Source organism: Zonotrichia leucophrys, chromosome Z (genome assembly GCF_028769735.1).
Source record: "Zonotrichia leucophrys gambelii isolate GWCS_2022_RI chromosome Z, RI_Zleu_2.0, whole genome shotgun sequence".
NCBI classification, from domain to species: domain Eukaryota; kingdom Metazoa; phylum Chordata; class Aves; order Passeriformes; family Passerellidae; genus Zonotrichia; species Zonotrichia leucophrys.
Window position 1 is genome coordinate 43,348,976 of NC_088200.1, and position 14,592 is coordinate 43,363,567.

At 35.0% G+C, this 14,592-nt stretch overlaps 1 protein-coding gene across 2 annotated transcripts in view; it reads right to left on the reverse strand.

The window, feature by feature from the left end:
- TTC39B (tetratricopeptide repeat domain 39B) overlaps positions 1–14,592 on the reverse strand; it is a 78,069-nt gene that overhangs the window by 9,398 nt on the left and 54,079 nt on the right. For both annotated transcript variants that reach the window (XM_064735765.1, XM_064735766.1), the window contains 13 exons: positions 14,092–14,223; positions 12,259–12,335; positions 11,054–11,121; positions 9,048–9,112; positions 8,782–8,887; positions 7,343–7,408; positions 5,699–5,807; positions 4,816–4,883; positions 4,669–4,728; positions 4,203–4,364; positions 3,060–3,151; positions 2,650–2,770; positions 634–745 (listed from right to left, as the gene is read on the reverse strand). In XM_064735765.1, the coding sequence (XP_064591835.1) occupies positions 634–745; positions 2,650–2,770; positions 3,060–3,151; positions 4,203–4,364; positions 4,669–4,728; positions 4,816–4,883; positions 5,699–5,807; positions 7,343–7,408; positions 8,782–8,887; positions 9,048–9,112; positions 11,054–11,121; positions 12,259–12,335; positions 14,092–14,223 (1,238 nt within the window). The remainder of the gene's footprint in view (positions 1–633; positions 746–2,649; positions 2,771–3,059; positions 3,152–4,202; positions 4,365–4,668; positions 4,729–4,815; positions 4,884–5,698; positions 5,808–7,342; positions 7,409–8,781; positions 8,888–9,047; positions 9,113–11,053; positions 11,122–12,258; positions 12,336–14,091; positions 14,224–14,592) is intronic.

Below are 14,592 nucleotides of genomic sequence, written 5' to 3' on the forward strand. Positions count from 1 at the left end.
AAATCTGACAAAAATCAAGTACTTGTGCAGTAAACCAGTTGTAATAAATGAATTTAAATTCTTTCAGGAGTAAATTACGGGCTGATTCTCTAAATATTACTCCAAGACGTAAAACCATGGTCAAAGTTTATTCATTAAGTATGTTTAATTTTACAACTAGCAAATGTGTTTTATTTTGCCAGAAAGCAAAACAAAAAAACCGACTCATTCATGCATAGCACTTCATCAAATATTTTATACTTTGTCATATTCTCTGCAGCATGTGTCCTATGTAATAAAGCATGATATGAATTGGTTTAGAAAATATATTTTTCAGACATTTAAGATATTAGCAGATTATGGTCCAAGAACACTGTCAAAGAAAAGAAAAAACTAAGCTAGACCAGTCATGTTCTGTAACCAATAACCTCATGTCTCTGAGTTTTCTGTATTCTTCTGCAGCATCACACTGCATAAAGAACGCATTGAAGAACCATGCCTAAATTTCGTGAGGCTCCAAAACTTCCATACTTTGACTTAATTAGAACATTGTCAAAGCAAACACTTACTTCACAGAATATAAGAAGACAAAAGCATAGAAAAATGTCAGCATTTCTTATAAGATTATTAATTCCACCCTAATTGATCACTTACTAGTTTCATTTTGTAGAACAGCTTCTTCTTTTTCAATTGTTACCAGTAAGTTTTCGGTAAGGTCTGCTCTTTTGCCCACAATTGCAAATCCATTCCAGACATACATCATTTCCTGATTTAAAAAAAAAAACAAAACCAACCAACACAAAAAGGTGAGAACAACCCATGGAATTGCATAAATATTTAACTAAAGAGTGCCTCTGAAAAGGCTGTTGTGGAACATTTTTGAGTATATAAAATACTACCAAAGCTTGTTTTGGTACAACACATCTATGAATAGGAAAGGAAAAATTACATTGAATGCGTGTTGACAAAGTTAATTTGTGTTTCTAAGAGTTGAATGTTTTGATGCCTTTTTAACGGATTCTACTATCATGTATTTTCACAGATCTTCCGAAATTATACTGAACAGATTTTATCAGGACAGTTTACCATCACCCACATAACATGACAGCAAAACCGGATGCTTTAGATTAAACTTGTGGTCCCTGCCACCTAAAATAAAGAAGGAGCTAAAAGTAGTGCTTTCTAAAGGATGATAGGTAAATTTGGAATTTGCATTTGAGTGTGTTCTTGTATATACAGCATACTTATGTAAGCATGCACCCAAAACCACACTCTAAATGCTCTAATCGATAGACAATTACCCTCCATTCAGGGCAAAACTGGAGGTAGATAAAACTTTCTGGATAAAAATGCGATTCCAGTAGGCACATCCAACATATGATTTTACTATAATTTCTACAAAATTTTGTTGGAAAAAAATCAAGGCAAATCCTGGAAACATATCTTCCCAGATGGCTCACTACAGCAGTAAGCAATAAGCTTGATTTGATACATTATTACATTGTAAAACTTGAGGAGAATAAGGGTTAATGCTCACCAACAAGGAGCTTTGCCAAGATCTTTACTCAGTCATTACAAACTAGAGTATCATTTGTTCTACCATAATTGAAATTACACCTCTAAAATATGATGCCTAATGTCATTCTGAAGCTGATACAATACATTGGTGAAGTATTTCCACTTGCATTTGTAGTGTAAATATGTACATTTTCAGACAGAGAAAAAATCTGGTTGTATCAAAGTCTGAAACAATGTTAATAACATCATCAACTACATCATGCTAGATTATTTCAATTCTGTAGTCCTGTCTAACTTATACTTACTGAAATAAACCATACATTATGTTTGGTTATGCTTAGTCCATGATGAAAATATTCCTAAATTAAAACAGAATGCTGAATTTGACAGCAAGACCAAATATATATATTCACAACTTACAAGCACTCTGCTGTACAAGCCCAAGACAAATTTTATTTAATCTTCTATATGCAATTTAATACAGAATGAATTTTAGAACCAGAGGATTACTTTTATTTAGACTCCTCCATCTATATCAATGAGCATTAACATAAGAAATTTCTTGAATTAGGTTTTTCATGCACAGTTGTTGGTAAATTATGCACATATAAAGATTTTAGCATACACATATGAGAAGTATCAGTGCTGTGCACACAGAAACAGACTGTGCAATACTAATGACTCTGATGTTAAAATACAGGAAATTAGATTAGCATTCATAAAGTTACTTTAGCTTCTGCTTGTTTTAATCAGACTCAATACAAGGGGAATAAAAAAACACCAAAAAAAACCAACCACCACACTTCATTTTCATAAGAAAAATAGAAAGTACCAAAGTACTCTTTAACTTCCTAATGAGTCTAGAAGACAAGGACTAAAATCCTACCAACCTAAAGAACATTAATGCAGTTTTCTGTATGCTGAGCTTTTCACATGAAAAATATGGCACTTGTTTTATACTGCTGCTTAGTTGGTAGTATGATCCAGTCTCTAATACTTTTCACCAAAATCACATTGCATTAATGCAGTACTTCTTTAAAAAACTTAAAATGCAGACATATAATACCTGACAATACTATTCATTCCCTGTATAATGAACTATTCTGATTTCTTTTCTCTTTGAAAAGGATAAAACAAAGCAAGAACAAATACCAAGGCAGGTAATATCAGCTTCACTGGTTGAGGACATGCATAGCGTCGAGCTTTCCTAACTGCAAACTTCTCAGTTGGGATAGATTTTCCTGCAATTCTCTGTTTTAGACCATCCACTTGTCTACAAGAAGGGAAAATGGAAAAAGAAAAGTTTTTTGTTGGTATTTTTTTTCATCTGATTTTAGTTAGAAAGACTTACTGTTATCCTCTGAAATTTAACATCTTAAAATTTTTTTACACCATGGAGACCAGAGCTGCAGGATTTATCTTTGCTGATAAAAGCAATTCTAATGCTAAAGGCAAAGAGAAAAAAAATGGAAAGTTTATGGTTATAAGCAAGAAGTAAAACACACAAGATAAAGACATGGAAGGACAAAGAGTACACATTCAGCTGCTTTATAAAAGTTTACCTGAATAAAGACACTATGTCCTCACCAGTCCTCTTCACATCATCCTCTGGAAGCATACACAGAATTGCTGCCTTCTGGAATACATATATTGCCTGTTTCAAAAAGAAACAGCAACAGATTACCACATCTGATTTTCTGTGTTTAATCAATACATTAAAGACTCAAATCTCTCATCCAATTGCTGTAGCAAAGTATTCCCATAATTCTCAGGGAGACATAACTATAAAAGTTTAGTATTCCCTTTGTCACAGAATTTATGCTGTAAGTTTATTTTTAATGTATTTATATTTTTATATCAGTCAGAAAGTTAAAGGTATCCCCTGCAAAAACCAGGAGAATTTATCATGCAAACCACTGTCAAAGAGATGAGGTTAAATGACTTAACTGCTCTCAAGTCCATTACTGTTATTATACGATCTATTACATGCAGAGACATGAAAAAACCAGACGGAAATGTCTGGGTACTGATTCTAGGAATGTTTAATAACTGGGTTTTGCAGGAAAAAAAAATCTGTAATTCTATTAAAGACACTTGCATTTCATGCTGAATATACTATTCTCTTCCTCTTTTGTCAAGAATTAGATGTATACCCTTTTTCATTAAGATAATAAAAGAGTAATCTACAGAGGAACAGATAATAATAATGCATAAAAGGTTACTGGCTTGCTTCATACTGTGAAAAATGTTTTTACAAGGAAAAGGTTATCTGATAGCCCAGCTTTTCTTGTGAGATCCTGTCCCCAGCAGCCTTTCTCATTTTGTGCCACAAAGCATCTGAAGATTAGGTGTGTGTGTTTATAAACACCAAACACAGTTTCTTCAGCCAAGTTCTACTAGTGAATATTAGAATTTGACTTGAGACACAAGTTTACAGTTTTCCCATCCCTCTTCTTTCTCCCAACCCGGGTAAGCACCTCCATTTCTGGAGGGGCCAAAGCATTGCTGCTTATGGTTCTGCTGCTCCAAAATGTGAGAAATAAAAAGTCATCCTTAACCACCCAGTTAAAACAGTTTGGTCCCATTGTGTCTCTGTTTATGAGTTTCTCAGGAAGGCAAACACTACACTTATTGTGCAAAATTAAAAGTGACTTTAACTGTAGAGACCACTGGTATACCACAGCAATGTCCACCTGCCCATTTACCTTAGACCACCTGCTCTCTTTGCTGAGCAGGTCTGCATACCGATATGCCCGAAGCCAGTCCTGCTGGAAGGTGTAGCACCACATCAGTTCCCAGTAACAGAGATGATGAATCTGTTTCCACTCTTGCTGGGCTGCTATGCAGTCTTGGAACCTCAACTGTGCCTATGAGTAAGTAGTTAAGGAAGAATAATGAAAACTGGCTCAATTATAGCTTCATGTGAGAACAGTGTCTAATTACAGGACAAGCTCTTACCTAGCACCCAGGTGGAAAAACACCTGACAAGTAAAATAAGATAAACTTCCCTTTCAGTCTCACTTAGAGAGAGGGCTGGAATCAACATTGACAGTGAATTTGAACAGGGGTAACAGCATACTTATCAGTCCAACTGATACACAGATGAATTAATTGTTTTTCCTCCTCAGGCTAAACACTAAACAAAAATTTTAGAAAAAAAATACCATTTACCTTTTCAAAATTTCCTTTCAGTATATCTATTCTGGCAGCATAAAATAGAATAATGGAACCCTTGAAAAGAGATGAGAAAAATAACCAATTAGGAGTTTGAGCATAGGGAAATACATTTCTGTTATAAAATTTATTAGAAATACGCACATTTGGAAATTTCAGGAGGTAGGGTTCAAGGAGACTGTCTGCTTCCTGAAGGTTGGCTTCCCCTGTACCTAGAAAACGTAACAAACCAACCTCAATGTACTTAAAAGAATCCAAGTTTTCACATTGTATTTGATAGATCAATGGATGATAGCTTTATGTGAAAGCAGAATTATTTCATCATATTGTGTTTCTATAAACTAAATTCTTGTCCCAAAGATACTTTGTGATTTAAAAATACTAAATGTCTGTAAATTGAAAAAAATTACAGACAATTTAGGAATATTTTTTAGACTGTTCCATCACTGATCCTAGTTATATTTTTAAATCCCTTTAATTGCTTTAGCAAGATAGGAAAACATCCTCAGCTGCCTCTTCTCCTAATTTTGAAATCAGTAATGAAATACAAGTGATACTGGAAGAAATGAAGTTCTCCTTAATTTCCTGATGAGCCTGAGGGACAAGTACTAAAATACTTAAATATTAAAGAATGAGAAAATATATGGTAAAGAAGCATATAGAATTAATTACGACTTCCAGCTCTAAATGGCAAAAATAGTTAGTTCTGGTTGTATAGCTTTTTTCTGGAGATAGTTTTCACAACATCTAATTTAAATTTATGGATTATGATTTTTCTGTACTTAATAGTATTTCGCAATATTTTGCTGTTGAGACAGCCCAGCAAATGGAGCAAGATGTTGGTATACTGCTACCTACCCTCACTATTTCTGCAGACACAACTTTGTCATGGATATTAATTTTAGATCATAATTAAGTATACAGCAAACTCCTATTTGGCCACAATTTTGAAATTCTGTTATAAAAATAAATCACAATATCTATCATAAGGTGTAGCATGACTGAAAAGCTACACAGTGGGTCTCACCAAGGATTAAGGAGACGTAAGTATGATAAACCAACAGGGTGAAAGTACACAGAATGGCCCTCAAACTGCTGCCAGATGCGCCTTCCCGTAGTTGGCAGAGGCCCAACTCCTAAGAAATATCACAAACACATGCAGAATTAACTATAAGTATACAGAGTTACTATCAATTTTTTCTGGCTAATGAAAATTCAATTTTCCTTTAGATGTAAGTATTTCACAATTCAGTACTTATCTCAAATCCAACAAAACCCTCTACCAAAATATTTCTGTCACAGCTAACAGCACTCAGGAAGAAGACTAATCTAACTCTTAATAAAATCATGCATTTCAGTGCTCTGGTGAAATGGGAACACCACATGAACCATGCAGACACACAGGTCTACAACCCTTCCCCACTGTGTTCTGACTCTGAACCTTTCAGAATAACATCCTTCAATCTATGTTCGGTGGGAAACTCTCTCAACTGTTCCAGTGCTACTTGTTGGTGTGAGACTTCCTCCACTGAAAACCCTGGCTATCCTCAATGCTCTTCCATCAAGTCAGCCCTAAGTCAACTATTTTGAGGCTCTGACCAAAATATTACCTCTGCTGATACACCAATGTCTAAAGACAGATCCAGATTCATGGAGCCTTATGCAGATCTTAACACATGAGATTTCCCTTATGTTTCTGTTTAGACCCATTACATAGCAGCTTGACTATCTGAGGGGTGTTGAAATATCATCACAAATTTTTTGTGTGGTGCTTGAATTCTCCAATAATTCATCAAGTTTTATTGCATAGCAACTTGATGAATTATTGGAGAATTCAAGCACCACACAAAAAATTTGTGATGATATTTCAAAATCATTCTTTTCTTCCAGCCTTTACTGCATTTTTAGTCAGGGAAAAATAGGTATTTTGGAAGAGCTTCAGCAAGAACCAGGTTTTACGGAGGAAGAAATGGAACGAACTGGTCTCTACTGAAGTCTAATTTTACAGCAGGAGAACCATATTGTGGACAATCTAACAGCAATAAGACCATATGGTGACTGCAGCTATAGTAATTTGAAGTTCAGTTGTGTGTAGTTCTGTGGGTCACCTCATTACAGTTTCTTACTTGAGGTTTTTTTAGGTTTCTCATTTCTTATGGGCACCAAAAGGAGTTTTAAAGAGCTGTAAAATTATTAAAAAACAAGTTACAAATATTTTTGTCATCCATGAGAGAAAGATGTACCTAGAGTCCAGGATGACACATGATATTCAGAATTTTTTTTTTCCCAAAGAAATGGGCTGGGATTTGTGTGGAAAAATGTAGAAATATGATTCTTCCCTCAGTTACTGGTGAAGAATGTCAATTTCTGACTACATCAACTAGGAAAAAAGCTGATATCCCCTACTTAAGGATCAGCAAAAGGAAAGGATATTGCATTGGCAAAATCTCCTCTTAAGTAAACTGGTCCTTTCTCATGCATGTTAAAGAGTGGAGTATCACCATATGTGCTTTTATGCCTGTATCATCTAACACATTTCTCTTTTTAACAACAGTAAAATACTGATAAACAATCAAAATTATACTTCCAGTGTGGAATACATGGCATTAGATCCATCCAGTCTTTTATCTGAGAAAAAATTATTTGAAAAAGCAAGTATCAAATTGAATACCCTATTGCCAGAAAATCCAATAAATTCTAGAAGTCGGAGGATCCTTCCTGGTAAAAGTGACAGCATCTGAAATACATTTAAAAATAAAAAGATAACTGTAAACATGTACACTTCAAAAAAAAAGTTACATTGTTATAAATGAGAACCAAAAAGGCCAGCTACTATGTTAAATGTTATTAGACATTAGTAAAAATTTAGTAAAAATTTTTTACATTAGTAAAAAATTAAAAGATGAAAGAACCTGAAAGTAAACATGCATGCTCAGAATTCTGATGACCTGAATTTTGATCCAGCATGAAAACAGAGAGAGTCCAGCTGTGCTTCTTTAGAGAATGACAGATTTTTCTATCTTCAGCTGGTTAAAATTGCTTGAAAACTGTGGGTCTTTTAGAATGAAAGTCTTATCTATTTTAGTATGACTCACAACCTACAACTGCCATGTTCCCATACTATTATTTCATTTTATTGGGAGTCTCACAGAGGCTCTACTTGTTCCTCCTGTGGGGGTACTGAATCAGCAGATCAGTGAGCATAATGGTTTTAGAAATACTAGCTGTTGCTATCATCCTTTAGCCCTCTATGGGGCATTTTTGATCCCTCTGTTACTGCATCCTCCACATCCTACACAACAGAAAATGTAAAAACATCATAACCACCTTTTCAATAGCATTAAGAAGCAGGTCAACTTGACGGTCAGTTTTTAGAAAGCTCCATTCACCCTAATACATTTTGCCCATCAGACACTTTTTCTGTTAAGCCTCCTACTGAGAGGACTCCATGAAGAATAGGAGAGGCAAGAACACTTATGAACACAGTTGCTTGAACTTTAAAGTCAGGTGCAGATAAACCTGAGTTCTTCTGACCATACTTAAAATTGGCCATCTCCAGTCTAGAATGATACGGAAATTAACATACTGGCAGAAATCAGCTTTAACCATTGCCATGACAGATGTGAAAAGGTAACTGTAGCAAATTGTAAAGAAAAGGCAATTTTCCTTTGCACAAACTCAGTAAACTACTGTTCATTCTTCTACGTATAATTATCTATGAGAATCTAGAGTATGTCACTGAAGTAAAAGAATGGGATACATGGGGGAGTTAAAATTAAACAGTCACTCCAGGCATTTTGTAACCACAGCATAAGCATCTTTAAAAATCCTGCTACACACAGGTAGATGCAGCTCCCTTTTCACTTCAGAAATAGATGTATTAGTTACTCACAGAGAACTAAACTGTTCAGAATAAACTAACAGAAACACCCCAGAAAGCATGCACACACCCAGAAGTTAATGCTGGTTTCACATGGCATAAAACCTCCAAACCCCATATCTCTATTTTACAAATGTGTAAATGTTAAATCAGTTACAGTAGCACATATACAAAGAAAGACAGTCCTACAGAATAACCCAATGGCCTTTCTGTAGAAGAAGAAGTCATACCAAGTTGAATGCTCCAATTCCAAGTTTTACTCCTCCTTCAAACTGGTAGTACGTTTCATTTTTGCTTTTGTTCCCCTGAGTCGTCTGTAGCACCTGATGACATTCCCTTGTGATGGAGAAAAAAAGGAGGGAAGGGGAAACACAACATAGAAATTCCTGACTGATGACTAGGATAGATACAAAATATTCCTTTGTATTTTGGGAGCATTAAGGCCACTGCAACTGCTTATATTACTTTTGAAGTCAAGTGTTTTCTAATAGCTTACTTGTATATTTGGTAACTTGTCCTAATTTTCAGGCCACCTTTGATAAAGTTGATCATATTTTCATCCTGGAAAAAAAAAACTAACTGTAAAATATTGTGTGATCATATTACACATAACACATACATAAGAATCCTCCAGCTACATATAAATTTATTAATAAGCTTATGTCATAGTAGGAAACACTAAAAACGTTTTTCAGTCACTAGATGAGTCTCTAAGACTGACATTAACACTTGCTCTAAGTTGTCAGGGAAACATTTCTTTAGTGCACGTTACAAATTCTAAAACTGAAGAGAGAGATGAAAAAGAAAGTCGAAGTGTTAGTTATGGCAGAATTTGTGATGTATCTAAACGAACCAAGAAAGCTCTCCACCAGATGGTGCTGCAGGAACTGTTTCAAATATTTGGAAATGGCGATTCTGACATACACAAGGAAGCCTACAGAAACTGGCAGAAGACAAAATGAAAAATCCCTCGAACAGATGAAACTATTGCTGATCAAAAGTAACTACCTGTGTTACTCAATTTATGTGCTTACTAACCTCTAGCAAAACCAAAACAAAGCCACAATATACTTGCCATCAAAACTAAATTCCTGAAAAGCAAAATATTGGTTCAATAGCATGAATTTTTTTCTCCTAGAATTCAAATAAAAGGGGAAGATGCTGGCATTTCAGAAATGCAAATTTAAATACTTAGGAACAGTATATACAATATGGAAAATGAAAAGAGCAACAAAAAAAGGCCTCAGAATGATCAACCAAATGAAAGTCTGGCTTTCATAAAAAGATTACCATTTTAAAACTCCTCATCTCTCTTGTCTGCAAGTCTGAACACCCAAATGCAAGTGTTTCAGTACAAGAATTCTATTTCCCTCTGAATGTTTACATTTTTGTTATCATCATCATCATCATCATCCTAACACTAATTATGATCAGCCAAAGATGAAAAATATGAGGCAGCACAGCAATCAGCAGAGTAGGGTATTACAGTCAAAAGCAATACAGATGTGGTGTTCTGGAGAAAATATACATCTAATGTTTTTTTATTATTTTATACTGTCCTAACTCACCACCTCCAACAACATTCTTTTCATGGTTAAAACAGACTCCACCCATCGAATAAAAATAAAAGAGGGTTGCTTCCACATGGCTAGTAAAGGAGCAAGCTAATTACAGGAAAGACTAGCATTCCACTAATAGTATTTCCTGACACTTCTGGCCAAATCAAGTAGTTCCTAAGTCATAAGCAAAAGGAACTTAATCTGACCTTAGTGTATCCTGTGTGCCTCGCTTCTTTCTCATAATTTATACTGGAAAAGATCATCTATAATATATATTTAATAAACACTTGTTAAACACTCACATATCTTCAAAAAGTATGATGAACAACTCCTGTTTTCAGGAATCAAGTTTCAAATTGAATTTGAAAACTCTGTAGCATGAAGTCCCTGAATTACAACCTAAATCACTAGCACCACACAGTATAAAATACCAGATCTTTCTGTGAGCTGAATTGCTACCTCAGCAATGCTAAGCATGCCCATTTTATAAGCATTAATTACTGTATTATTCCTGACACCATGTGCACACAGAGCAAGATGGAATTGGAAATTACACATGTGTATCAGCTGAAGTTTTGTTAGTTGGAAAACATTCTACTCATTCATGCAAAAAATGACTTGTACTTTCAAACAATACACTTCCTCATACTTGAAAATATTTTTATGTAGGCACTGGACACTGTCCAATGTGATCCAATGTGTAAATCATTTAAACATACCATTTTGTATAAAACAGGAGGTATGTTTAAAAGGTGGTATGTTTATACCTTAGGGTAACACCTTGATATCTGAATATCATCTTTGGTTATTCATACAAACAAAAAGAGAACTTTGCTTAGCAGCACAAGATTTACCATACTTTCAACTGCTGCCATGAAATAACATTCAATAGCAAAAAATTTTTGTTTGAACATCACATCTTTTGTTGAGAAACTGACTTTACCTGTACGAAGGTGAGAGCAGCTTTCTGTAATAAGCACTCAGCATAGCAGATTTCAGCATGCATTTCCTCTATATAAGAAAGAAAAGTTATTTACTATCAGCAATGTCATTGTCAATACTGTCTTCTTGGGGTCAATGGAACAAACAAAATGCTGCCAAGACAAGAAAGAAAAAAAAAAAGAAAGAAAAAAAAAAAGCAAAATTCTGCTGTTGCCATTTCAGTAATTGCTGAGTAATAGCTCTAACACACAAATCCCAACAGAATTCTTCTATTTCCCTTCTTCTCAGACAAAACATTGTCAGAGCTGACCTCAGCCTATGGCAAAAGCTACTTGACATTCTGGTAGATGGATCTCCTACAATTTTCATTGATTCTAAGCTTAACAGCCCACTGCAACTCAGTGTTTCAGGCCTCCTTCCACGTCTTACAAGAAATTTCTGCAAATGAATAGTAACCCTCATGGAGGTTCAGGCTTTTCCTACATCCACTGAGACATTATGAACAGATTTTCACCAAGTCATGCTTAACAAACTGAAAGCCCCAGGCAGACTTTCTGTCTTCATGCAGCACTAAAGTACATTTGATTTAACACACATGACACAAGTTGCTCTGCACCCATGCTGCAAGACCAGCCACATGCACAAGGCTGCTGTATGTACAGTGCATACGTGGTGAGTTTGATGTGTCCAAGTATTAAAGAGGATTCTTGTGCCAGGTTAGAAAAAAATGCATACTTGACTCTGCCTGAATCAGAAATAGGAGATCAGCATTTTCAGAGCCATGAACAATGTACTGATACCATTTCCCAAAACACCTTAAGGCAAAACAGACAAGCACAAAACTTGTTAATATATTCAGATTCCAATGCAACTAATGACAAGGATGTACTCCTCCGCATCAATGGTTCTTAAACTTTTGGGAGCTCTCTTAAGTCAAAAAAAGGAAGTTTCCCTTCAGTCCTATAATGTGTTGTGAAAGGCATTCCTTTCTTAATTCATGCATGCTCCGAGACAAAAAAACCCCATTAGCCTGAATTCTCCACTGAAGCTTTGCATTCAAATTAGAAAAGATTATATACATGATTTGCATGTTTATTACTGTAAGACACCAGTAAAGTCAGAGTTAAGCATATTTGTATACATTGGTAGGGGTAGTTTTGAGCTTTTTTCCCTTTTTTCTTTTAACTGTGTTATTTAACTACTTACCTTCAGTCAACTGATCCACTGTCTGTTTAGAAACTAGATTGGACAAGGATTCCACCACTGTGCTTCTTTTCCTGAATCTAAATAGGTTGTGCATGGAAGAAAAGAAAGCCATACATTTCAACACAAACCTGAATTTAATAACTGGAATTCTTAAAAACTTCCAACCAAAATTTACAGAGATTCTTAGCAAAACGATCATGTGTCAACAGTTTCAATTCTTTCAGTAGTCTGAAGACTTGTATGTCTCTAGGCTAAAGAGCCTATCCAACATTAAATGCATGCTTGCAATTTCCATTAATCTACATTAAATGTGTGACAGCTTCAACCCCACTGCCACTCACTAGCTACAGAGGTGTCACTGATGCTGGGCAAGACACTTTAACTGGAATTCAAAGTTTTATGAATTGCGTTTTTCTATTTCTTAAACATGCACACAAAATTAGAATGAAAAAATGAAAAGGAGCTCTGTTTTCAACCAACATGTTTCAGTATTTTATGGTGGTTTATGCCAGATAAAATGCCATAAAAGCACATTACTTCCAAGAGATCTCAACTCACGTTCTAATTCCAAAAATTAATTTTTGGAAAAAAATTACAAACAACTCGGTGTTATGAAGAAGCTAGAGAAACAACGCTATATTCAGAAAATGAATGCACTCTGTAAGCCAAGGAGTCACTGATTATAAACACTAACCATTAGCTTATCATTTTTGTTTACACTATATATTGACAATTGTGGGATCCTGAGAAGAAGATTATAACACTACACATTAACATAATGCACACAAGAAAAGAGTCAATTAAGGTACATGTAGTCATGGTAATTCTTCAACTTTGAACATTTAATTGCCTTTCTCTTGCATTTTTATGAGTTTTGCGACAGACTAGACTAGAGTACTCATGAATTAAAGTTTATATCCTGCAGAGATGAAATCCTGTAGTGCAGACTAGAGGCACATCTAATCTTCACTCACACTAAACAACATAGTTCAGATGAAACTGCAAATTGATAGCACATCCAAAAAAGATGCAGAAACTGCTGACTCCTTCTCTTCTTCAGACAGCATCTGATAACGTTTTCTCATTTCTTTTTTGCCATAGCTAAGATGATGATAATGTTAAATGTCTAAACTAATATTTGGCAGTCATTTTTTGGGAAAAAATTGTGATAAAATAGACTAAACAATATTGAAGAAGAGATTTGTTTAAACTTTAGCTTCCACAACCCATTCTCTAAGGTTTTTTTTTTTTGATGTTCAAAGAAAGACCAGAAGCAAAATGTTCAGTCCAGATAATTTCTGATGTGAGACAAAAATTGCTTTTAACATCGTTAATTTTAAAGTAATCTAAACACATTTGTAACAACAACAAAAAAACTTATTTGGTTTTCAGCAGAAACCTTAGTACAAGCTTAATTGTATTAGACTATTGGTTCAACCTTTGGAAACAACTTTTTTAAGATGTTTGCATGCTGAGAGGGGACAATTCAAAATATAGGCCTTGAAACTTTTGGATAAACAAGAAGTCACAGATGCCAATGGCTCAGACAGTTGAAAAATGTCAGATTATGTGTAGGTCTACACAATGAAACAATCATTTAACTAAATGTAGTAGCTATTAATACCCACACAGGACAAGTCTGTTGTTGCCACAACACCATGTAGAAAAATATCTTCACCAGTAATGTAGTGGGACTTACTCCACCTTTACAAATTTAGTCCACTCTCATACAGACAAGAGCCTGCTTTAAAAACATACAGAGAACTGGGGTATGTCACAAATAATACTTTTTGGATTTAGTATCTCATTACAGTTGGGATTGCCTGGGCTCACCTTTGGCAGGTTTGCAAAGCATCCTTCATTGTAGAAATTCCCACTTGTATATCCTGCTGTTCAAAGGTCATTGCAGCTTGCATAACTAAAATAGTGCTGTATCCAAGTGCATGGTACATACTATCTTTGGACCTAGGGAAAACATGAATGTTGTGCATTTAAGCAACACTTTACAATGCAATACAAAATTAAATGCAGAGACACTTGTGTAAATTTGTGAAAAGATGGAAGAATTAAGCAGGAAAGTAACAGATCTGATAATATAATCTACAAATGTTTATTGGATAATTAGGACTTAAATAGCCTTGAACAGACATCATTTTAGCTCACTTTCTTGACTTGTTAGAGAGAGCTCACATCTCGTGAGTTCATAATAGATAAGGATAATAAACTTCAGGGTGAGACATCAAAAACAATGTCTCCTGAGTTTTATTCTCCCTGACCTTGGAGCAAGAAAGATCCTGGTACTCCAACAGTAATATCATCTTCCCCTGAGCTTAA